Genomic DNA, 23,174 nt, shown 5'->3' on the forward strand with positions numbered 1-23,174 from the left:
AGGACAATTAAGTTGCTGTAGATTGGTGTTGAATGACCAGTAGGTGGTGCTTTTTGCTCAGGACGAGAATTTCTAAACTAATGCCCCAATATAATGAGAGGACACACCGTCCTGCAGGAGATGCTGTCCCTCAGATGAGACATTAGAAACAACGTCCTCGATGCTTCGTCATTATAGATAATAATATTTAATGTAGATTTTAAATGATGTGCATTTCATGACACATCTTCTCAAAAAGAAAGGCAATAATCAAAAGTAAAAACATTTCCAACATGAATCCCAATACCAGCTAGTGTATGAATCTATGTTTTATGACAGTATTTACCATAGAAGTGCATATTACGTGTTCTCATGGCACTTAGCAAAACAAAACATTATTTTATCAAGCTTCCCAACCTCATCTGCTGTGTTTTGGCCTGCTGGAGCGTCAGGGCTGTCATGTTAGACGCCCTGGGATCTGTTAGGTTAGGATGAATGTGATGAAAAAATGCAAGTGGTCATTGCCGTGTTTTCGATCTTGCTTTGTGTAGGATTTAACTTCACCTCATGCTTTGCAGACCTAAGCTGCAGTTGGCAGTGTGACCATCAGGTGGCAGTATCCTTCTTTTGTTCTCTCCGGATGGCTCAAGTTGGGCTCGACGGGCTGTAGGCCACATCGCTGGGGAAGCAATGTGAACGATTAGCCGTATAAAATCCAGGCTTTTTAGAGGGAAGCATCAAAAATGGGGAAAAGAGACAACAGGGTGGTAAGTAGTAACGACCAATGATGCAGTAGTTGAGGAATGTTTGTATGCTACGAAGGTTTATATTTGCATTTGATAATGGGGTATACCCTCGATGGTTGGAGTCTCAGCCGGGCGCAGGGGCGCTGACCGGAGGTAATGCAAAGCAGGCGAGGCCGGGGATTTGGGGCCTAGGCTTGACTATCAGTTTTAAACTGTAATTGATGGCATATCTACGCCTGCCCCTCACGTTAAATGCAATTTAATATAAGGGGTAAATTAGAAGAAAAAAAAAACAGGCGTACAAGCTTTAAGTAAAATTTGAACAGACGCAATAGAAGTGTTGTTTCTTCTGCACCCATACTAGGGGGAATAAAACATGATCAAAAGAATCGAAGTCTCACTCGGTCTGCCCTTTCACAGTATTTTATTTTTTAAAAAAGTCTTATGTCGTACAAAGCAGGCGTAACGGGAAAAGTTTGTTTTTGCCCGATTAAACAGCTCACTCCGCTAGTTTGTTCTCAACCTCTGTAATGTTAGCCCTATTTACTAGTCTCCGCGAAAGAAGCAGTATAGTGATAACGATAATAAAAGTGGCTGCCACACACAATTTACAGATCCCGTTTTAAGCGCTGACGGGCAATCTTTGCACCCCAGGCCTCCAGGTTGAGTCCACGTTCACACTTCTGCAGTACAATGTTGCTGCGCGTTAAAATGTCAAAATCACGTTTTTGTAGTAATCGGCACAAATTTTAGCAAGAGTATGAACTCTGGTTGCGATATGCGACATGCAAAAAATCCAAGAAGTAGAGCATCTGTTGACGTAAAGGAACAAGTAATAGGTTTATTCCATGCTGAAAAAAAGAAGAAAGAGAACACAACGTTTCGGCCGTGGAGCCTTCTTCAGGTGTACCTGAAGAAGGCTCCACGGCCGAAACGTTGTGTTCTCTTTCTTCTTTTTTTCAGCATGGAATAAACCTATTACTTGTTCCTTTGCAGCCTACGCATGCTGACGCAGCTACCCACCTGAACTACCCATCTGTTGACGTATTACCACATAGCCCTATAAAAACTCAATTTGAATAGGTGCCCCTTAACATTTTTTTTGAAGGTTTCTTTTTACGTATAAATGCACTTGAGTTGTATCAGAGTGTAGACCCTAGTATATACCGAAATGTTACATCAGAATGGAAAAGGGAGATGAATTCCGGAGCAGTATTGCCGTTTCCAGTTATTTTCAGGGGAACCTAATATAAACAATCGTTTTGTAGGTAATCGGTATTTTGTTAAATCTGGGAAGCAAGTTTAAATAGTAACCTCCATTCTACACACGGAAACCATAGCTGGTTTTACTTATAGTTTATGTATATTAACAGTGTCCAGTGTGGTGAATTTAATATATTCTGTCACTACATTTAAAATGTCTCATTCATACACAAACAGGTAACTTTATCATGGAAATTAGTCTTTCCAGAGCCCACTTCTGTTTTAATATTAAATTCTTTGAAACCGGTTACAGAGTTGAAGGAACCTACCTTGATGTGAGTAATTAGTGTTTTTGTCTTGCACGCCTTGTTGATTTTTAATGAGTATTAAGGGGATGGAGATGCATCTAAAAGGAACTGAAAAATAGGTTATGCTGAGAAGCAGAAAGAAATAAAATATCAGCAGTTTGGCTGTGGAACCTCTTTATGTGGTTTCCTTATTTACTTTCTACTTTTTAATGAGAAATATACAAAACTAAGAGGTTTCAAAACGGACGCTTTTTGGCCCGTTTGATATTTAGTAGCCAGCTGGTCAGAGGACCCCATCCTGCTGTTCCTGGAGAGAAGCCAGGGTATCGGCTTCAGCAGTTCATTCTATACAACCCAAACTCTTGTTTGTTTCGCTTTGTATTTCTGTTAAATCAATACTTCTGACAAGCAGTGACAGTTCATATTTCTGCGTGGTTACCTTTCTGAAGAGGTGAATTTGAGTGTCCTGGTGTGTTTCCCAGCACTACGTTGAAGGTGCGCTCATTGTGTTCTGCTTCTGCCGCTTGAACCTGAAGCGCTTTGCCTGTGTGTTTTGCAGGCGTATATAAACCCTATAGCTGTTGCTAGAGCTCGAGGGCCAGCTCCGTCGACAGGGCCTTCCATACAGGATTACCTGAACAGACCCAGGCCTACGTGGTGAGTGGGAGAAATCCATGCCTGTAAGAAATTAGATGGGATAACTGTATTATCCACAGCTGAGGGACCTGTGACTCTGATAAGCTGTCTTGGAGAGTTTCTGATATGAGACGTCACGAGAGAAAACACTCGTATCCGATTTCATTTTAAAGCGTAAAAATGTGTGCCCTGGAGTTTCTGTGGGTACACTCGCCGTGAGGTTAGCGGGTTTTTTTATACCTCTTCGGAATTAAGTTCTTTTTGCATTTTAAATACACTTTTATCACTGGCGTTTCCTGAACATAGTGTTGAACCAGTACAAGTGTTCTCCACCAGTGAGGACTGTGAATTAGTCAATAGGAGACTTATTGCATAGGGAATGGTGAAATCTGGACCTTGGTTGCCAAGAAAAAAGCAATGAATACAGATTTACTGAAGCAGTATGATTAAGCATTATAAATAACAACATTCCCTTAAGCGTTATATGTACTCATGTATGTATCTGTATGCCCTCATTTTAGATTCTTTTTTGAGTTCTAGAAATGATTCAGTTTTATTTGCTCTTAACCTTAGAAGGAAGTTCTTGTGGTGGTACGGCTGTTTTTGTTTTTGACAAACCTGATGCCACAGAACAAAGTTGCCAAAGCAGGCTAAAGCTAAACAGTTCAGAATCAGAAAAGGTCAGGGGTGAGTAAGAATATGTGGATACTGAACACCCACTTGCAAGAAGAGGATGATGAATGGTCTTGTTCTGTGGTGGCCTATCCTGTAGGTATGGTAGAAACAGCTTTTTTCTTGCTGTGTTTAGGGAAGAGGTCAAAGAACAGTTGGAGAAGAAAAAGAAGGGCTCACGGGCCCTGGCTGAATTTGAAGAAAAAATGAATGAGGTACAGTTTCATAAAATTTACAAACATGTAGAAACAGACATAAAACTGCTGCATTAGGCCCACTAATATGGATCTGTTTCAGCTTTTAAAAACTGATTAACAGACATCTCATTATCAAGACTCTTAACCCATTCTGCAGGCGTGCATAGGTTACAAACCATTTAACCTCCAGCTTTTTATGTGGTAGTTTAAACACAAGTTGCATATCTCTGTGGTTTGGTATCTCTTTTTGGTTCAGATTAAATTTAAAATAAGCAATCCCTGAAAATGGAAAGATTGACAGAAAAATCATCAACTCTTATTAACAAATTAGTTATTTGTAAAAAAAAAAAACTAGTTTTTTTTTTTGCCTCTGCAGAAATGGAAAAAGGAACTTGAAAAAAATAGAGAGAAGGTGCTCGGTGGAAGTGAAAGCGCTTCAAAAAAGAAAGAAGTAAGTTTTTAGTTCTCTCATGTACTTTCACCCATTCATCCTTTTACTGCGACTCATCTTTAGTAACCGGTATTCTTTTTTTTCTTTTTTTTTTAGAAAAAGCGTAAAGAAAAGAAAAAATCCAGCAGGGTGAGAAAAACATTTCAAATTACCATCAGAAACAAAACCGCGCAGCATTTAATGTGACTCCAAGTTACAATGGGTGTGTTCTAGCACTTGCCATACAGCAAGTAATAATGCGATTTTTTAAATCAGGCCCACTATTCCTTGCTCTCCTCCAGCTAGATGCGGAATGATAACTCTGATCTAGGCGACTCTCGGCAGCAGAAACGGATTTGGTTGGTGGGTGCCGCTGCAAGCCAAACAAATGTTGATGCTCCATTGAGATGCTTTGCGTTCCCACTCCTAGCATTTTGATCTCTTATAAGGAGTTCACTGCTGCTGAGGGCCATGATGCCGGAGGGTTCTGTTGTTTTGGTCTGATCCTTGCTTGTGGACCTTGGTCGAAAATGTGGAGGAGGGTGGGGATGTGGCTGTTTTGCAAAGCCTTATAGTTTTGAAAAATTCAAAACTAATATAAAATAGTTCAAAACAGATTTTCATTCATATGTGTCCTTCTGCCAGACCTGGAATGGTAGTGTAATTGTGTATAATGTAACAACTTTTCCTCGTTTTTTAGTGAAATCCTTATTATTCAGGTGTGAAGTTTTAAAACCCATGTGCCTTGACTGGATTTCTAAATTGGGGTGAAATTAATTGAACCCTTGTTGTTTCACTTAGACACATTACAGATACTGTTTTTCTGTACCTCCTTTAATCCTCCATTGATTTTTATTGTTGACAGCCTCTTGACTATTGTTTTCATGACTTCAAATCTCATAAGCTCTGCTTTAATTGTCTTTGGTCAAGCATTCTTCATCTTCCTCCTCTTCATCAAGTTCTGATTCTTCTAGCAGCTCCGCTGAATCTGATGATGAGGTAAGCACCATACGAGCACTTGCATTCATAAACCGAGCTTCCCGTTCCCTGGTGTATTTTCACAAAGTTTGGTTTCTTACCTTATATCACATCTGTGATCTTCACTTTAAAGCTGTAGCTGGTGGACAGGCACACCATTGCAAAGTGGAGCGAGAGGCAATCATCCATATATAGATAGATACTTAATTGATCCTGTGAGGGAATTGCAGAAAGCAAGGAAGGACGGGTAAAATGCATGCGTTCCAGAAAGCCGTCGAAGACCTGCGTCCTGCAACACGAGAACAGTGGTGAGGGAGTGCGCTCTCTAGGATATCTAGGAGCCATGCCTTTTAAACTTCGAATGACCTCGTGCAGAACCTTGTTTGAAAGGCTAATTTTTATGCTGTGAGCACCCGAGTGTTCTGGGAAAATTGGACCATGTGATAATTAGGTGGTGTTTTCAGTATGTAATGAGGAGGCATTGTGCTGTAAGAATACTTGTGTTGATGAACGCTGTACTAGAGTCCGATAAATCCCCCTGAGACCCTAGGTTTCTGAACCTGAGTCGTGGTTGGTTTCGATCAGAGGTGTACAGATTATTGTATGCCCACTTCTGCTTTTTTTTACCCAATGGCAACATTTTTTATTTTGTTTTGCATACTGTTAATGAATTTATAATGCTCTGTTTTTGCCACTAAATACTCCAAAACAGACATGAACTATCATTTGAATCCTGGATTAGTTGTGTGGATGTTGACTGAAGTCTGAGCAATACTTGTTTTTTCTGACTAGGAAGAGAGGAAGACCATCCGAAAGAAGAGAAAAAGGAAACGTTCATCTGTGAGGAGGTCGTCTGAGGACTCGTCATCAGAGTCGAACCCTGACAGTAAGGTACTATCATGCTGTTCACTCCGTCTGTAGTTTGATGGCTTGGTCTTCGTCTTGTTTTTTTTTTGACTTGTCGGTCTAGTTTCTTATGAGCACAGGTTTATTGACTGCAAAACCATAGACATGAATCCAGACGGTTTTAAGGTATTCACAATAACTAAGTTGTGTTCATTTGACAAAAGCAAGGCCTGTCAGTTTTAGCAAACAAATATTTTGTAGAAAGTATTTTTGCAGGCTCCCTATCAATCAGTTATACTCAAATTATTTTAATCAAATGAACGAACTTAAATGATAATGATTTAAAATCCTTTGTCGGCATGTTCGGCAAAGTAGAGTTCACAGACTTGGGGCAACACAGTGGAATAGTTAGCACTACTGTCTCCCAGAGCCTGGGTTCTGGGTTGAGTTTGATTACAGCTTCAGCTGCTTGCAGACGAGTTTACACATTATCCAGCTGTTTAAATAAAAAATAATTTTATTTGGGGTGCATTTTGACGTGTATTTAAATTGTGCTGACATACTTGTTGGTTAACCTGTGCTGTATTCTTTCGGTCTAAGTTGCTATGTTTGAGAGCATCTGTTAAGCAAATGAATTACAAGTGTAGTCCCATAGCTTTCCTCTAACAGAGCCATGAAATGCACTTACCATTTAACTTCTCATGTTAATAGCAGATGAGCTCATGTTTCATTGAAGGTTATCTTGTGAGCCACCTGTGAGCCACCTTTTATCTTGTGAGCCACCTCTACACACAATTTTAGGATTATTTTATAAAGTATTACATCTATCAACCATATATCCTGAAAATCCAGAAAACACAGGAGCAAAATGCTTTTAAATTGGCAAGATCTGTATAATAAATTACAATGAAATTATTTTTGATTAACATAATGTTAATGTGTAACCTTTCCTAGGAGTCCTTGAAAAAGAAAAAAAAGAAATCCAGGGAAGACACTGAAAAAGATAAGGTAAATGCTCTTGCAACACAGCTAACACTAATATGTTTGTCATTCATGTTTGTCATGTTGTCATTCAAGGATTAAATGAATCGGAACGGGTGTAAGGTTCTCTTAAGATAAAAATGTCTGAAACGGTACTCTTGAAGTACAGTATTTGTGACAAAGTTAAAATAGATTAAATCATCAATAAGCATTGTAGCTCAGATTGGACAGTCCATCGCAGCAACTAAATTTAAATTAATGTATTTATCATAAAGAAGTTTACAGATTTCAGAGAAAAACTCACTGGAGCATTTTAGTCCTCCAAAATAGTGATTTATTTTGCTGGCAAACAGCTTTACAGAAAGTCCTCATATTTAGACAAAGCAGTCAGAACGTGACTTATCATTGTATGTAGTTATTATGGAATTGGGGATCACAGCAGATGAGGATAGAAGTACTGACTTTGGTCTTAACCTGTTGACGTATGGAACAAAGTACCGTCCATGTTGTTGAAGCCGACAACCTGCTTCCTTCAAAAAAATAGCTGAATCAGTTCTTTTTTGGATCAGTCAGCTGCTAACTACTTAACGAGCTAGGTGGACCAAACGAACACCTCATTTCTATCCATTCTTACCATTTATAGTGAAGTAAGCATATTTAATTTACTGAAATGACGAGAAATTGTAACGGTAAATTGCAAGGGTGCTTTGATGGCCGTTAGGAATCGAATAAATGCAACAATTTGCATTTTTATTATAGATTTAATATAATAGGTTTAGAATATAAAATATTCAATTCTAACATGTAACACAGGTCATATCGGTCTAATATAAATAAATCACATTCATATTCTCAAAGACAAGTAAATAAGCGCTTGCTATAGTGAACTAAACTTTTATCAGTTGTGTTTGGATTAGTAATTTAATGGCCAACAAGTTAAGATGTGAATATAGATGTTTTATAGTCAAAGATCAGTTTCTTGATCAGTTTTGAGGTTCCAACGTTCTGGAATCCCCCAGGCCCAGAGCGAGAGGGGAGCTTTTGCTTAATGTCTGCGAATGACATCTCTCCAAGGAATTTAGATTTTTTAAAAACATTTTTATTTGAATAACATTTCACTTTTAGTGTACTGATATGCCTTGTCACTACAAATTTGGTGACGGAGTTTGGCTTTAAAAGTTGATACTGAAAATGAATTCAAAATGTATTTCTTTTTCTTGTTTTGAAATGTTGGAATGGAAACATGCCGCCTTAGGTTTTCGGTATGTGACATTGTCCTGTGCTGATGAGTTTATCCTCCCACTCCGTCAACGACAGGCTGACAGAGGAAGCAGAAAGAAGAAGAAGGGTGAGCATGGTCACAAGGGCTCGTCATCTGAATCATCAGCTGACCTGGATACAGAGGACGAAGTGAGTGGGTTAAAGCCTGAGAGATTACTAGCTAGTCCACAGTACTACTCTACAGCTATTCAGCAGTAGATGAACCAGAGGACACAAGTTGTACTTCCATATTCTGATAACCCAGCCATGTTATTGAAGTCGATACCCTGGTTTCCTTAAAGAAACAGCTGGATGAGATTCTTGAATCAATGATCTACTACTCTACAGGCCAGATTAGGCACATGTCCATTTGTAACCTTTATGTTCCTCTTGAGGGCTCTGTAAACATCTCTTATAAGTTGTACATAAATGTTACATCTAAGAACCATGCTAATGGTGGAGTTGTTTCGCCATCTTCTGAAGCATAGATTGTGCGTACACATGAGAGAACATTTAAGCTAAACTAAGAGTGCTAAAAGTGCATTTCAGTTTGGAGCATAGTAGTTTTCACTAAGTTAATCATTTAAAAAAAAATCTGTAGTCACATAGTGGTAGCATGAATCATTTAATTTTCAGTGTGTTTTTTCTAACATAATTGTTCCTATGAAGAAAAAAGAATTTTTAAATGTGGTTCCTAAATCTTGTATTCTGGTAAACTAGATGTTGATCCTTGGGTCTGTGCATGGCTGGTGCTTATACATTAAAAGAGCAATCTTGAGTACTCAGCGAACTTTTCCATGTACAGTATTTACTCATCATCATCAATTTTTGTTTTTCCTGTTTGTTAACGCCTAGAGTGTAGATTCTGTTGGTAGTTGAAAATCTCTTAGATGAATAAAACTTTTAAAGGAGACAGGTGATCTTTTTGAAAGAAAGCAAAACTAAGAACTAGGTTGCACTGATTTTTAAGACCTGCTTAACATGACCAGATAACTTAAATGTGTTTCTTTTTCAACAAGTTATTAATATTAATAACTTATTTGGTGCTCTGCCAAATAATCACTTAGACACTCCTATCCGACAGCATGTTGGGAACTTTTGCAAGTTTAAAAAATTGCAACGTTAGCATGAACCCTAATTACAACGCATGCTGCATTGCAATTGTTTGGTATAAAAGTAAATGATCAGTTATTACCAAGTAAATTGTAAGTTTTAAAAATAAAAAGGTCGCCGGTTGTCAATTATACTTATGGAACTGTAAAGCATAAATTGCTCATTTAGAAAGTTAAAAAGGAATAGTATTTTTTGTTTGTATGTTTTTATAAATAACTACTGACCCATAACAAGGTAAAATCTGAATGTTTTGGCAGAGCAACAGTGTAAGCTGTGATATGAAGGTGGAGCTGAAGAAGAAAAAGAGAAGTAGTGAAGAGAAAGAGAAGGTGATGGTGGGTCACTGTTCTATCTTGGCTCAAATGGGGTTTTTATTCCAGTTTTAATATCTTAAGTTCTCTATCTTTCACTTTTCATGTGAATCATTGAAAGTATCAATACCGTGCGTTTTCCCTGTTCAAGTCTTGCCCTTATATTTTTCCAGAATAAACTAGACTTCTTTCTTTTTATAGACAGACATTTATGAGATGTTTTATTTTAATATTTCCACCGGAAAGGTGGTAAAGTACTCTACAGAAATGACCAATGTCAGTGACAGCGGTCAGTTCTGAAGTTATTAACCTGTGGGCCCCCGTTAATTTTGACTGTTCTCATTGGTTGTAATTGGTCATTTGTTCTTTCTTTTTAAATAAAAATAGGACAAATCGAAGAAGAAAAAGAAAAAGAAGCATAAGAAACATGGAAGGAAAAAGAAGAAGACCTCAGGCTCCAGCTGTGATTCGGACTCGACTACGGCGGTCCACAAATTTTAGTTGCTAAAATCAAAACTGCAGTAAAGACACTTATCAGACTACCAAAAAAAAAAACTGCACGACTTTATAAAAGACCCTTATGGTCTCATAAAAGCTAGTTTTTTGGACAGATTCGCTGTCCTGGGAGACTTTACGCTGGTGGACATTCTTGTGCTAGGTGACACTGTTGGAAACAAAACTGCAGGAAGCAGATGGGAAATCTGCCTCTGACAGCCAGGAGCTGTAAAGGTCTCGATCTTACTCTGGAGCCTCTGGGTATTCAGAAAAGAGCAGCTTATTTAATTTAAAACATATGTAAAATGCATATCTTTTCTCTATCTGTCTGGTAAAGGTAAAAGAAACAGTAGACCATAGAATAGGGTTGTTTTTTCACTCAAGCGATGTGGCAATAAAGGTACAGATTACCTCTTTCGAAAATGACAGTCAGCTCCTGTGTTTTCCAAAGCAAGGTGAGTTGGAAGGGCTTAATGAATGCAGAGCTTTTGCTGGTAGTAACACTTTGATATGCTGGCCTATTACTGTGTCATTTAGTCTTCAGATAGTTTTATCACATACTAAAGGGCCACTTTTGGTAGGTTTGTTGTTCAGATGGCAAGAAATGCAACAATCTGTTGTATGCTTTTGTCACAATTATACTTATACTCCTATCGTTGCATTTTTTTGTTACCAACTTCATATTGAAGTTGGGGTTGAAATATTTGACTGATTTCATATTTAGGGAAAACTTTTTTTATATTTTTTTGATGATGTGATAGCAGATTTTCAACAGGATGATCGTTCCTGATTTATATTACATTTTAGCTTATTAGTATATTCTGTTTGTAATTTTACGGATTGAATTTAGTTCTCCCTCAGTGTTTAATGTGAATTTTTGTCATTGAAGACATATACTTTAATTACACAAAGCATCAAAATGTTTCCTAAACTGTACTGGATCAATAATGCCATTTTACATGTTCTTTGCCTTTGTGTCTATGTACAATTTTTGAAATAAGGAAATCCAGAATAAAATATTTCACATAGTAAAAAAAGGCTGAACATGTTTTTTCTATGTTAAAAAATCTGACAGCCTGATTTCAAGTATCGTCTTGTCTCTAAGTCATGTTTTAAGCTAGCTTTTTTAACAGCATTTATATTTAGGCTGGTATCGCACATGGAAAGCACAATTCAACTTGGCACTAATTTAAGACTTACTCATATATGGTACAATGTTAGGAAAATAATGAAATGGAACTTTTCAGTCTTGTTTAATTGCAGTCATAGTATTTAATACATTTGCTTTAAATTTTAATATGTTCATTTTTATATATGTACAGTATACCACAATGAATTTGAAAATTGTTAGATGCATTCTTTTTAGTTATATTTAATATTTACTGCTTATACTGTTCAGAAGATAGTTCTGAACTGTAGAGTTAGCAGATTTATTCCATCTGACTGTGACCTACATTCCTGCTCAGGTTCAGCCCCTTGAGCCTTGATTCCTAGCAGTCATGCTTACATGTACTTTAGCTTCCCTTTAATCAAGGGTTCATGTACTGTATGTGCAGCCCCTATGTCCATTCAATAACCACTTCTTCAACCTAAACCTCTAAAGCACAGCAAGCTCACTGTAATCAGCATTGTCACGCTGCAGATCTCCTAGCTACGTGTATAAGTAAACACCTGTTCCTGTATTTTTGAGGATCTTTACTGAACAAACTCTGCTCCATCGGTTCCTTTGGTTGATTTGCCTGAGTAATGTGCACTACATTTTCAGTAGTTGATTTTCACTTGATTTGTGTTATAGTGACCTAGTCACCATAAATTCACCTCAATGCATTTTATGCTATGTGTCGTATGAACGCAGCAGTGTGTCACAATCGCAAACAGCAAGTATTTGGGCATTTTACGATCTTTAATAAGTAATGTTGATTTCTAATTAATGTATGGGTCACATCATTAAAAATAAAAGCGGTATTTGAGTTCTTACTGGTTGTGGTGCCTGATTTATGTTGTTCTTGTGGTAATCATAATATAATGTAAACAATGATAGAGTTAAAATGTGCAAACGTTTCTTCCTGTTAGCCAATGTAGAAAGGAGTTTTGAAAACAAAGCAGAGCAGTGGTTTCACCAGTTTGCTGGAACAAAGAGAATGTCAAAATATTCTGGATTTCGAAAGGAAGCTGCATCATTGCATAAGGAATTAATATATGACTGAAGCATAAACCAATGCTAACAATGTCCACTTGCTAATAAAGTGCATGCTAATTGTATTTTAAAAAAAAACAATTAAATTGAAATGTAATCACCTGGATTTTAAACTAGTGAAGTTTGTGCACTTTGAACAATGTATTGTAATTTTGAAGTTGACTCCCTCTGCATTTAATTAAGGAAATATACCTTGTCAGACTGTATTGTTTAATACTGTGATAACATCACAGTGTCACAATTGTGATGAGAGGCTTCAGAGACGCAACAGATTTGCTTCCAGTACACATTACATTCCAATACATGCCTTTTTACAGTACATCTGTCTAAGCTGGGCACATATTGAAAGACCTTTTACGAATTCTCTGAAATTAAGTTATTAAAGTGAACCGGCAGCAGTAAGGCAAATGAAATGTCATTAAAAGGGAGAAAAAGACAAAGTACCTTCACATGTGTGATACAGTGCGGTTGTGTTCACATTTCCAATCTGTATTCTTTACAAGCAGGTTCTCTGCTTTACTCCATGTTCAACTCCATGTTCAATGTGTGTCGGGAGGGGGGGGGCAGTTTTAAGACATTTTGTGGCCATACCTTTACGTTCTGCAGCCATATTTGTAAAACACAATTTTGCTGGAGCTAATGGTGTTTTTCCATCAACTACCATACCCAGTTGTGCAGTTTGAGGCTTTCTACAGTAAGTCTACTCTGTATACATTGCCATACTGCTACAGAACGTTTTGAAGATTGATTCACAGTAGTGTCTTAGTTGGACGCCAGCCCAAAACGTTTTGAGACAGTTACCTGCCTCGAGTACTGACGCACTGAGGCCCTGTCTCTCCAGCAGCCGCTAGATGGCTCTGCATTTGCACTGGCACTGAAAACACTGCAGTGGTCCTCTGAAATTTTCGTACTGTACCTTCACCTGAGCTAGTACGTGTCCCTAGGTCTCACCTGTGATTTCCTGTTGTAGTTTATAGTGAGGGTTCCCCTACGTATTCACATAAGGGTATTGTCGGATTATTTTGAAATAAGTCTTTATTATACACAAAGTAATGTTAAACATTTACTTTGATTTTAATGAAGGTTTTAATATCTTTTAGGTCTCTATAAAGTATTCAAAAATACAGACCAACCCCGGAGGTTCACAAACATTTCCTCGGCTTTGTAGTTTGCTGCTTTTCTTTTAGTTTAGGAAGGGTTGGAGCTTGGCGGGTGTTTACAATTTGCTCATTCTCCACATTCTCTCCTGACTTTAATACCTTAATGTGATTTTATTATCTCTCAGTCTGTGTGTTTCAAACTGGAAAGCCTAGTTTAAACTTCTATAAATAGTCAGACTGGAGAAGGTGAAATTCTGTTTTTCAGTGTCTAAGGGTTTTACATTAAGTACACTGACATAGTAAATGGGGTACAAGATTGATAAAGTAGAAACCGGAGTACTTGTAGTTTTGCAACTAAATACGTCTCCCAAAATATACAGCAGTATCTCCATCTTAACCTGTAAACGTGGAGATACTATATTTTTAATACAAGGCAATATAAAACAACAATTATTGAAGAAATGGTAAAAATTGTCGTGAGTATTTTGTTGCAAAATGTGTAAAAAACATTTTGAGACTACAGTAATGTCATATAATAGTTGAATATAACTGAAAGTAAATATGACACATTTTTATTTTTTCTATGGGCTTTTACATTCAAGGGGGAAAAAAAACAATTTAAGATTCAAGAAAATAAAGGAAATTGCTGCTACCAGTGGATTGCTGGTGCGGAAATGAAGGTAAAAAACTTAATTAAGTCTGAAAAAAGATTCCAATGTGAATGTGTTGAGCTCCTTGAAACACACAGGCTGAAGTGCACATTTTCATATGCACATTCAGACTGGTTTGTTGGCCAGCACAGTGCCATAGGTTTTGGGTTCAATTTTGGAGCGGAACTGTGCTGCTATATGGAATCTTTACTTTCTCCCTGCATTCAAGTGGTTTTTCTTCAGTTATCCCAATTTTCTCCCACAATCCAAAGCTCCACTAGCTAAAAAGAGAGCAAAGGCTATTCAATGTGACTATTCTAAACAAAACACTGAGGTATTAGTTACTACTCTTTTAAGAGTCTTCCTAATTATCTTAATTATGATTTAATTTCTCTTCTGTGTTGCTGGAAAAGAGGATGAAGGAAATGTGGTTAGATTCAGTCATTTATAATAATTTAGAATATGATCACATTGTGGCATTTAACATCACTTGGTATGATGCTTTTTTAACGGTTGCTCTTCGATTTGTCAGGAGGATGCGATTGCTGCCTGTCTTTTTCTGGGTTGATAGCAGACACTGTTATGACATTAAATCCATCTGGAAACGGTTTTAGCCTTTATGACTTTGTGTGCCCTTATTTCTTAAAAAAACGTTCTGAAAACGTTTTCATTCCAGTAAGATGTGATCGGTCAGCAGAGTGACCCTTGCACCTACTGGACACATTACCAGGGATCAAAACACAAGCTCCTGGATATTTAATGCTAACACATTATACACAGGAAGATGCTGATTAATCACACCATACGTATGTTAACTTCAGGCCACTTTTTAAACACTATACTGTACATTGCAAATACTGAAACTGATCATATTTCTTTTTCACAAAGTGTTCAGACTGTACTTTCGTAATCATCTTAAATCTTCTTCCTCTTTTGATTAGGTTTAAGGACTCGCCTTAATGGCTAAGATTGTTGACTGTGGGTAAAATTATGAAATAGCCGTGAAGCAATTTATGTTCTATGGCTGTGTTTTGCATTCGCAAAAATGAAAGTGCACAGATAACTTGAACTGCAACATGAGGAACGTTCCCTCCTCTTCTGATGCGCAAGCACTCTGAGGGTCGTTTTCTTTCTTGATTGAGGAAGTGAACACTTTCTGAGTTGTATATATAGGAGTCTACACAGGAAACTAATCTAATCAAGGCAGAGGCTTCACTAGACGTTGATGCAAGAACAAGGTAAGTGACAGTGATTATTATACGTATATCATAATCTTGTCATTGTATTTATTGTGTGTTTTGGAGAAAAATTTGGTGATTGTTGTGTAACAAGTGCATTATGTCTAAATCTACTTGAGCTGCAAATGTGTGGACTGTTAGTCAATGCTCAGATATACAGAATGCAAAATACTCAGTGCATTATATAGTCATAAGTAACTAGTTTATACAGTCTGATTCAAAACCAGTCACACCTGTAGTGCAGAAGTACAGAAGTAATCCCACTGATAAAAATCCTGAAACTTATGATGTCGAGGAGGGAGGGGTGCCTCTTGAGGTCAGGAAGCTCTTTCCTGTCCACACTGGGCTACAGATCTTCGCCTCGGCAGCTCGGTTTGATTATTTCCTGTCTCCAGCAAACCCATGGAGGATATGAGCTGCTTTCCAAAAAGAAACAGGGTTGAAGTTCACTTGTTTATTATATTTATGAATAGACTGTTCCACAAAACGTCAGCACCAAAAAATAATTGCAAGCAATTAAGAATGTTTTTTTTTAATCAGTTAACTTCACATCATTTCTTTTCATGCAGATGCTGAAAACTGCAATACTGTTTCTGGTGGTGGGACTGGCCTCCAGTTCTAACATTTGTCCAGATGGGAGCAGCTGTCCAGATTCATCAACCTGCTGCTATTCAGATACTGGATATAAATGCTGCCCATATCCAGATGTAAGTTTTCATAAATGTATTTGCACATATCTTTTTTCACCTAGTTTTACACAGCTGAAGCCCATTTAGCAAAAGCACTTTGTCCCTGCCCTATTTTTTTTTAGAAGGTAAATCATCAAAGACACAAATTAAGCACAGGCACATAAGTACAACTACTAGCAATAAAGTGTGCAGTTTTTCATGCGTTCTTATTTTTACTACAAAATGTAAATAAATTATTATTTCATTCTACGGTTATGATGGATTTTATGTTTAAACAAACTGACCTGCTACAGTGATGTTTGATACAGGGTGTGAGAACAGATTTTAAGAACCAAAGGACTGCAGGCCACAGTAAAGGGTAGGAACCAGTGATCTAGACTATTGTAACCAATTTTGCTCACTGCATTATAGAAAAGATACTACTGCTCTGGAATCCTGAGAAGAGCAACCAGATACAATCCCTGGGCTTAAGGGAATGTCCTAGAACTAACTGGTTGAAGGAACTGAACTTTTTTAATTTCGAACAGAGAAGATTATCTAGGGACCTGTTACAGTCTATCTTCAAAGGCACTGATAAAGACATCTGCTTTAAAACAGGGGTTCCCCGTCCTGGTCCTGGAGACCCACACACCTGCTCGTTTTCATTCCAGCTGAGCTTCATTACCTAACTGAAGTCTTAACCCAATCAATAAGCTGCTCGATTGTAATACCTGCAAGAGTACGGGATTTGATTTGAAAGAGGAAATACAACAGTTTAAAATGTGAAAGCCGTCACAGAGTTCGCATTAATGCTGTTCTTAAGTCATGTACAGATTCAAATGTGGAACCATCATTTTGGCTTGAACAAAAACCGACAGGTGTGTGGTCTCTGGGACCAGGACTGGGAACCTCTGCTTTCAAACGAACAGTGGTTGAAACTACATGGCAAGTGTGTTTAAAATCAAGAGCAGGAAGCAAGCACTTCTTTACTCAGAGGGTTTTGGGTGTGTAGAACAAGGCACCCAGCCGTGCTGCTGAAGCTGCTAGCCTGGCTCTGAAGACTTTCGAGAAATGGCTGGATGGGATCCATGGATCAGATAATGGGCCAGACGGCCCACCTGGCCTCCTATCTTTTGTAACCCTTTCTCCGTTCACATCTTCATGTTTTCAGGCTGTGTGTTGCGTTGACCATATCCACTGCTGTCCGCAAGGCCTCACGTGCAACATGATAGAGATGACTTGTGACGGCCATGGTGCAGAACCGGGCATCCCAATGGTCAAGAAGATACCGGCTGCAGAGCAGGATGCCTTCCTTCCCGTTATGATGGGCAAGCCCGATGCCAATGTGGAGAGCTCAAAGGTGCAATGTGACAGTACCCATTTCTGTCCTGATGGGAATACATGCTGCAGACACCCCTATGGGATTTGGAAATGTTGTCCACTTTCACCGGTAGGTCAATTCATTAACTTATTTGTGTTTCATTGCCTAAAAGGTATATTTTTACCTAGCGGTTCTGAACAAATTCTATACTTACAAAATGCAGTTAAAGCCAGATCCCAGACATACTAAAACATTCACAGATGGAAACACTGCAGATACCACAAGAGTCCAGGCCTGATGGAAAATAACTATATCTTTATGTTTTTATTTTTTTTCATTGGTTGTCTTCTGTAGTTAATACAGTATTTTGACAAAAAAAGTCCAAGAGATAAGTGTGGTAGGCCAGTCTTTGAGGACAATGTAATGACACTGTAACAGTTGCCACCAGAGGCCACAATAATGCCTCTTATCATTTGTACATATTTCATTAATAAATTTTTGATAAAAATGTGGGTGTGAATAGTAAAATGTTTAAAGTCCTCATGGTATGCGGTTGGGTTTTGGTTCTGAGGAGGAGTAAATATAAGCTTAAAATATATTTTGAATTTAAAAGTGTATTCTCTTTAGAATGGATGGCAACAAATTGTATGTATAAACAGGTAATAGCAGAGACCCTGAATTCTCTGTCGCTGTTCCTCCTATAGGCCGTTTGCTGTCTCGACGGCCTGCACTGCTGTCCTTTCGGCTACTACTGCGACGAAACTTATACTAAGTGTTTACGAAATGGCTTAAGTATTCCCTCTTTTCTCAAGAGGCCAGCACTGACTGTAAAGTCCTCCAACATGACCACTTCAGCAGCTCAGGTACCTTTTTCCTTTTTACTGAACAATGAATGGGGCAAAGGTATAATATGCCATTCTCAACTGCTGTTCTCTGCAACTTATTCCGGTGCTTTGTTTTTTTAATTAACAATGGCCAGGTGCTGAGGGATGAGGGGACAGAGGAGAAACTCCCCTGGGTGAAACTGCAGAAGGCTGTCACCAGCCTGTCTAAGAGCTCGGTTATTCGCTGTGATGGAGTGTACTACTGCCCCGAGAACACGACCTGCTGCAAGAAGGCTGACAACATCTGGAGCTGCTGTCCGTTCCCACTGGTAAACCTGTTTTCTCATTTGTCCGAGAACACCGTCTCACCGTTATGAATATGCTATATAAACTGCACAGGTGTGTTTAGCTTCAAGATGAAAACTGGAAGAGAGATGTTTAGGGCAATACATGTAGAACACAAGAATCACAGGAATGCCTTACATTGTAATTCTACTAATTAGAAAAATGCTTCAAGACACTACATACAAAAAAATCATACTAATTGAAAAGTGCTTAATATGACCATGTGCATCGTCATATAAGAATATAATAAGTTTGCAAATGGAAGGAGTCCACTCAGAATCTTGTATTTCATAGTGCATAAAATGTTTTTCTGTGATAAAACTTTAAAAACTGAAACAAATTGACTTAAGCTGAAGTCATTCACTAAAGCAATTAATGCAAATCCTTTTGCCTTTTTAGCACTGAGAGAAGCAACTGTTAAACTCAGCAATGCGTTTTTCTCTCTGCCACAGGCTCAGTGTTGCCAAGATAGGTTGCACTGCTGCCCTTACAGCTACACCTGCGATGGTTCATCCACAATGTGTGTGAAAAACAATCAGAGAATTCCCTCAGCTGAAAAAGAGGACGCTCAGTGGGACTGAGTGAAAGAGTAAGTGGACTGATGCTGGATACTTCATCTCTAGGATGAAAGGCTGCTAGATGATACCCAGTCTCCACTAGGCTTCCTTAATCTCCAGTAATTAGTGTGCTGTATAACTTAATTGGCAGACATTTAAGTGATAGTTGTACAATTTTAGAGATGTTTTAGGCTCTATCTGCAATACTAATTGGAGCCACAGGCAACAGTCTAGTATAGTTTTAGATTTCGTGGTACAAATAATTTGACTAGCTCAAAAACAAACCCAAAAGATTTGGATTTTTTTCTGATATTATCTTCTGCTACAAATCTCAAAATGTCGGTGAAAGAAGACCAGCTGCAGTAGTGAAGCACTGACAATACTGTCGTCATCAGAATATGTTTTAAAGGGGCACATTACATGGTATTGTTTTCAAATTAAAAACAATCTATACCTGCCACTTAAGAATTGTGGTGCTCCTTTAATATGAGCACCCGTAAGGATCAGTCAGGCCTCTAGCATTGAAGCACACAATACAAATTGTACAAGGATCATTGCTAATTCAGCACTCAGAGTGCTAAGGTTGGGTTGTTGGCATCCTTCATGCAGCTGAGTACAGTAATTCCAACACAGTCTTTTTACCCATTGGGTTTCAGATTTGAGGTGCACCTCAGGGGCACCCAGACACAAATGCTACTATGTGACCGAATCAAAAACTGTTCACAGTGCCCTCACACCCACAAGTCTGTGTTAAGTACCTTGCACAATCCGGTTGAAAAATGGAGGTACAATACAAGTGACCCGCCCCTACCTGCGGGACTTTGGTTAGACTTGCTGCTTTGCAGCTTCCTTTGTTTCAAATCCAATTAAAACGACATCCTGTTGCAGGGTGGGTGAGGAAGAGTCATCCCATGATTATTTCAACCAACTTGCCACCAGATGCTAGTTAAGGTCTCTTATACTTGTAAATAGTCACAATAGAGGTGAATTAGGTACAGGGATAATTATTTGGTTAAGGGTAGAAATCCCATGTTCTCAAAAATTGGTACTTAAGTCTGTTTGGGATATAAAGGGCATGCAGAAACATAGTAGTTCAGGTGGGTAGCTGCATCAGCATGCATAGGCTGCAAAGGGACAAGTAATAGGTTTATTCCATGCTGAAAAGAGAAGAAAGAAAACACACACCTGAAGAAGGCTCCACGGCCGAAATGCTGTGTTTTCTCTCTTCTTTTTCAGCATGGAATAAACCTATTACTTGTTCCTATGCAGAAACATAGCCTTGCTGTTCCAAACCCCAGCCGCCATCTAACACTGTGAAGTCTTTGTATCTGTGGAGATTTTGCTGCAGTAACAACTCATTTAACATGATTCTTTGCATCATTGTTAGTTTTAGTTAGGTTTGCCCTGTGGGTCACATTGTGTGGGTTGGGGCCTTTCACAGTATCTTAACAGCACAATTGGGGACAAATACAGTATTGCCCTGTTGTGCTGAAACAGAATGAATAGAGCTGAAGTGTTTCTAATAAATCAGTGTTCCTCTGAATACTGACCTCCACTTTTCTACGTGTTTTAGGATCACGCAGAGAGACGTCCTTGCATGGCTGTATGACTCTACTGTGGTACCGGGTTAGCCCACCTTTTCTGCTCCGTCTTCACTGAAAAGTTTTGTTTTTTTTCATTTAACTCTGGCATTAATTTAAATTATAAATGTCATGTAAGAACAACAATTAAACATACTGCATAGCATTTGTTGTCTTTTGTCTTTGCTATTTATGCTTTTTTGGTCATAAGAATCTTTACATTTAAAATGCGACCATCTCTGCAGATTAAGAACATAAATTTACAAATGAGAGCAAGTTATTCAGCCCATCTAGCCTGCTGAGTAGTTGATCCTTGGATTTCAGCTGTGTCCCGAAAAAAAAAAAACCTACCAATTATTGCAATGGCATCAAAAACACTGGGCAGCTTGTTCCATATTCCCCACAGCCCAGCTCCCTGAGTAAAACAGACCAATTCTCAGAAACAAATCCTCTTCCGCAACGTTTGCACCTGTTACCTCTGCTTCATGGTTAACCGTTGATGCCGAAGAAGTCCACTGGGTGGATTCCGCAGCATGGAATAAACCTTTACTTGCTCCTAAAAATTCACATTGTCTTTTTAAGGAAGGCTGCAAAGGAACAAGTAATAGGTTTATTCCATGCTGAAAAAAAGAAGAAAGAGAACACAACGTTTCGGCCGTGGAGCCTTCTTCAGGTGTGAGAGAGACAGGGCAGTAGGCAAAGGTAAAGTAGCGGGAGAACAAAGGTTGAGAGGGAGGAGGAGTGAGAGGCGGGAGCAGGGGACAGAAAGAGAGGCCAATCAAGAGGTGTGAAGTCAGAATGGGTGCAGAGAGGTGTGAAATGAAACTTCCAATGAATGGAGAAAATTTAAAAGAACAGTAATCTGTCGTTAAGGGAAGGGAGAATGTGTGATCCTAGCTGCAGAATAATTTTAGTTTCGGTGGTCTTTCTGATGTATGAGTTCGGAAAACCGTCTTTGAGAACACAGACGGAGAGATTAGAGTGGTCGTGGCCGTCAGAGGTGATATGAGAAACAATGGGCTTGGAGAGATCTTTAATCTTCACAGCCCTGACGTGTTCTCTGAAGCGGTCTCCGAGTCTCCTTCCTGTTTCCCCAATGTAGATGGCTGGGCATTTACTGCAAGAGATACAGTAAATAAGGTTGCTGGAGGTACAAGATGCTGTCTGGGTGATCCGGAATTGTCCTGAGGGGCCTTGAATGAGTGTGGTGGTGGCTGTGTACTTGCAGGTGATACAGCTGCTTTAAGGAAGGGACCACTGAAAAACTACAGGTCTGCTGCGCACACAAGGGAAACATGAAAGAAAACAACAAAAATTATAAGATAAGATCACTTTATTAGCCATATATTATGCAATTAGCCATTGCATTATGAATTTGTCTTTTCACATACCCCAGCTTGCTCTCCATGAGACACACAGGCAGGGAGAAAAACTTGGGATCAGAGCACAGGGCCATTGTACAGCACCCCTGGAGCAGCTGGAGTTAAGGGCCTTGCTCAGGGGCCCAACAGAGTAGGATTCCTCTGCCGGCCAAGGGATTTGAACCAGCAACCTTCCAGTCACAGGCACAGCTTTAGCCACAGAGCCACTGCACCACCAGGAAGAGGGTCATAGCCATGGGCTCACCTTGGGCTCCTTAGTGAATTCCCAGAGGTTCCCTAGAAACAGATAAAGTGCTCAAACTCAACACTTCTATGCAATGGTTTTCATCTTGGAAAGGCTCATGATTAGGATTTATTTTTAAGTGATTTTTTTTTTGCAATAGTGTAGTATTGTGTGGTCATCAGGAGTAAAGGGAAGTTTTAATCGGAATAAGCAGTAAATGATTATGCCCACAAGGGGGAGTAATACTCTGTTTGCTGTAGACTACAGTACAAGAATGCAAGAAACAGCGCTCCTTCCTCTCTCCAAGCCACTGTATCATATCATTCGCTGTTACTTGCAAATCAGAGTGATTGGTTGAAAAGTGGGTCCATCAGGATTTTTTTCTCCAGCTAATTCTTATTTACCGAAGTGATTAGCAGCACTTGTGTTAATTAAGCCATCTATCCTCGCGATGCAGTACCTAGAGCAGTGAGCCTCCGTCTTGGTCCTGGGCTATTAATGTACCTGCTGTTTCTCGTTCAAACTGGGCTCTTCATTTCGGGTCCTAATTTATTTGAACTTTTCTGCACTTATAGGTTTCAAACTACCCTTGAGTATTTTGCTAATAACTTCAACACAAAAAAACTTTAGACAGTTCCTCCTCAGCTTTCTACTAACGAATGTGTCTCTTATTTCTGTCTAAAAAGCTCTCAACGGGTGATCCATTAATAACGAGCGGAGACTGATAGGACTGATAATGCACCTGAATGAGGGAGGTTCTGAAATTAAGAACTGGAAACAGGTTGATACCAATTGCAAAGTCCGTACGACGTTTTAAAAGAAAATTGAAATAACTGACCTAGAGTCGAGAAGGATGTTTCTCTCCTTTGAAATGCCATTGAAAAGTGCTTTTTTCAGTCTTGCAATCCCTGTATGAAGTGACGTCACAGGCAGG

The 23,174-nt window shown here is 38.8% G+C and overlaps 2 protein-coding genes and 1 long non-coding RNA gene across 4 annotated transcripts; 2 read left to right on the plus strand and 1 right to left on the minus strand.

Moving 5' to 3' along the window:
* The first annotated feature begins 561 nt into the window (after positions 1-561).
* Positions 562-12,132, plus strand: fam133b (family with sequence similarity 133 member B). 2 transcript variants are annotated; one of them, XM_069194771.1, is made up of 11 exons: positions 562-746; positions 2,796-2,893; positions 3,681-3,759; positions 4,118-4,192; positions 4,289-4,321; positions 5,102-5,170; positions 5,942-6,040; positions 6,950-7,003; positions 8,294-8,386; positions 9,607-9,678; positions 10,048-12,132. In XM_069194771.1, exons 1-11 carry the CDS (start codon positions 723-725, stop codon positions 10,159-10,161), a joined length of 810 nt encoding a protein of 269 aa, XP_069050872.1. In that variant the 5' UTR covers positions 562-722; the 3' UTR covers positions 10,162-12,132. The 2 variants fall into 2 exon arrangements, with proteins under 2 accessions (XP_069050872.1, XP_069050871.1); XM_069194770.1 differs by having other exon boundaries at positions 563-746; positions 9,607-9,684.
* Positions 12,133-15,233: 3,101 nt separating this feature from the next.
* On the plus strand, positions 15,234-20,801 carry grna.1 (granulin a, tandem duplicate 1). Its single transcript, XM_006636159.3, has 7 exons — positions 15,234-15,340; positions 15,910-16,047; positions 17,180-17,458; positions 18,034-18,192; positions 18,309-18,482; positions 18,951-19,087; positions 20,629-20,801. The coding sequence occupies exons 2-6, from the start codon at positions 15,910-15,912 to the stop codon at positions 19,077-19,079; spliced, it is 879 nt and encodes a 292-aa protein (XP_006636222.2). The 5' UTR covers positions 15,234-15,340; the 3' UTR covers positions 19,080-19,087; positions 20,629-20,801.
* A 1,149-nt stretch (positions 20,802-21,950) lies between these two features.
* Positions 21,951-23,158, minus strand: LOC138241371 (uncharacterized). The gene is made up of 2 exons (XR_011190594.1): positions 23,079-23,158; positions 21,951-22,293 (listed from the first exon to the last, which is right to left on the minus strand). It is a non-coding gene; the product is annotated as an uncharacterized lncRNA (long non-coding RNA).
* Between the last annotated feature and the right edge of the window lie 16 nt (positions 23,159-23,174).

Source organism: Lepisosteus oculatus, chromosome 10 (assembly GCF_040954835.1).
Source record: "Lepisosteus oculatus isolate fLepOcu1 chromosome 10, fLepOcu1.hap2, whole genome shotgun sequence".
Lineage (NCBI taxonomy): Eukaryota > Metazoa > Chordata > Actinopteri > Semionotiformes > Lepisosteidae > Lepisosteus > Lepisosteus oculatus.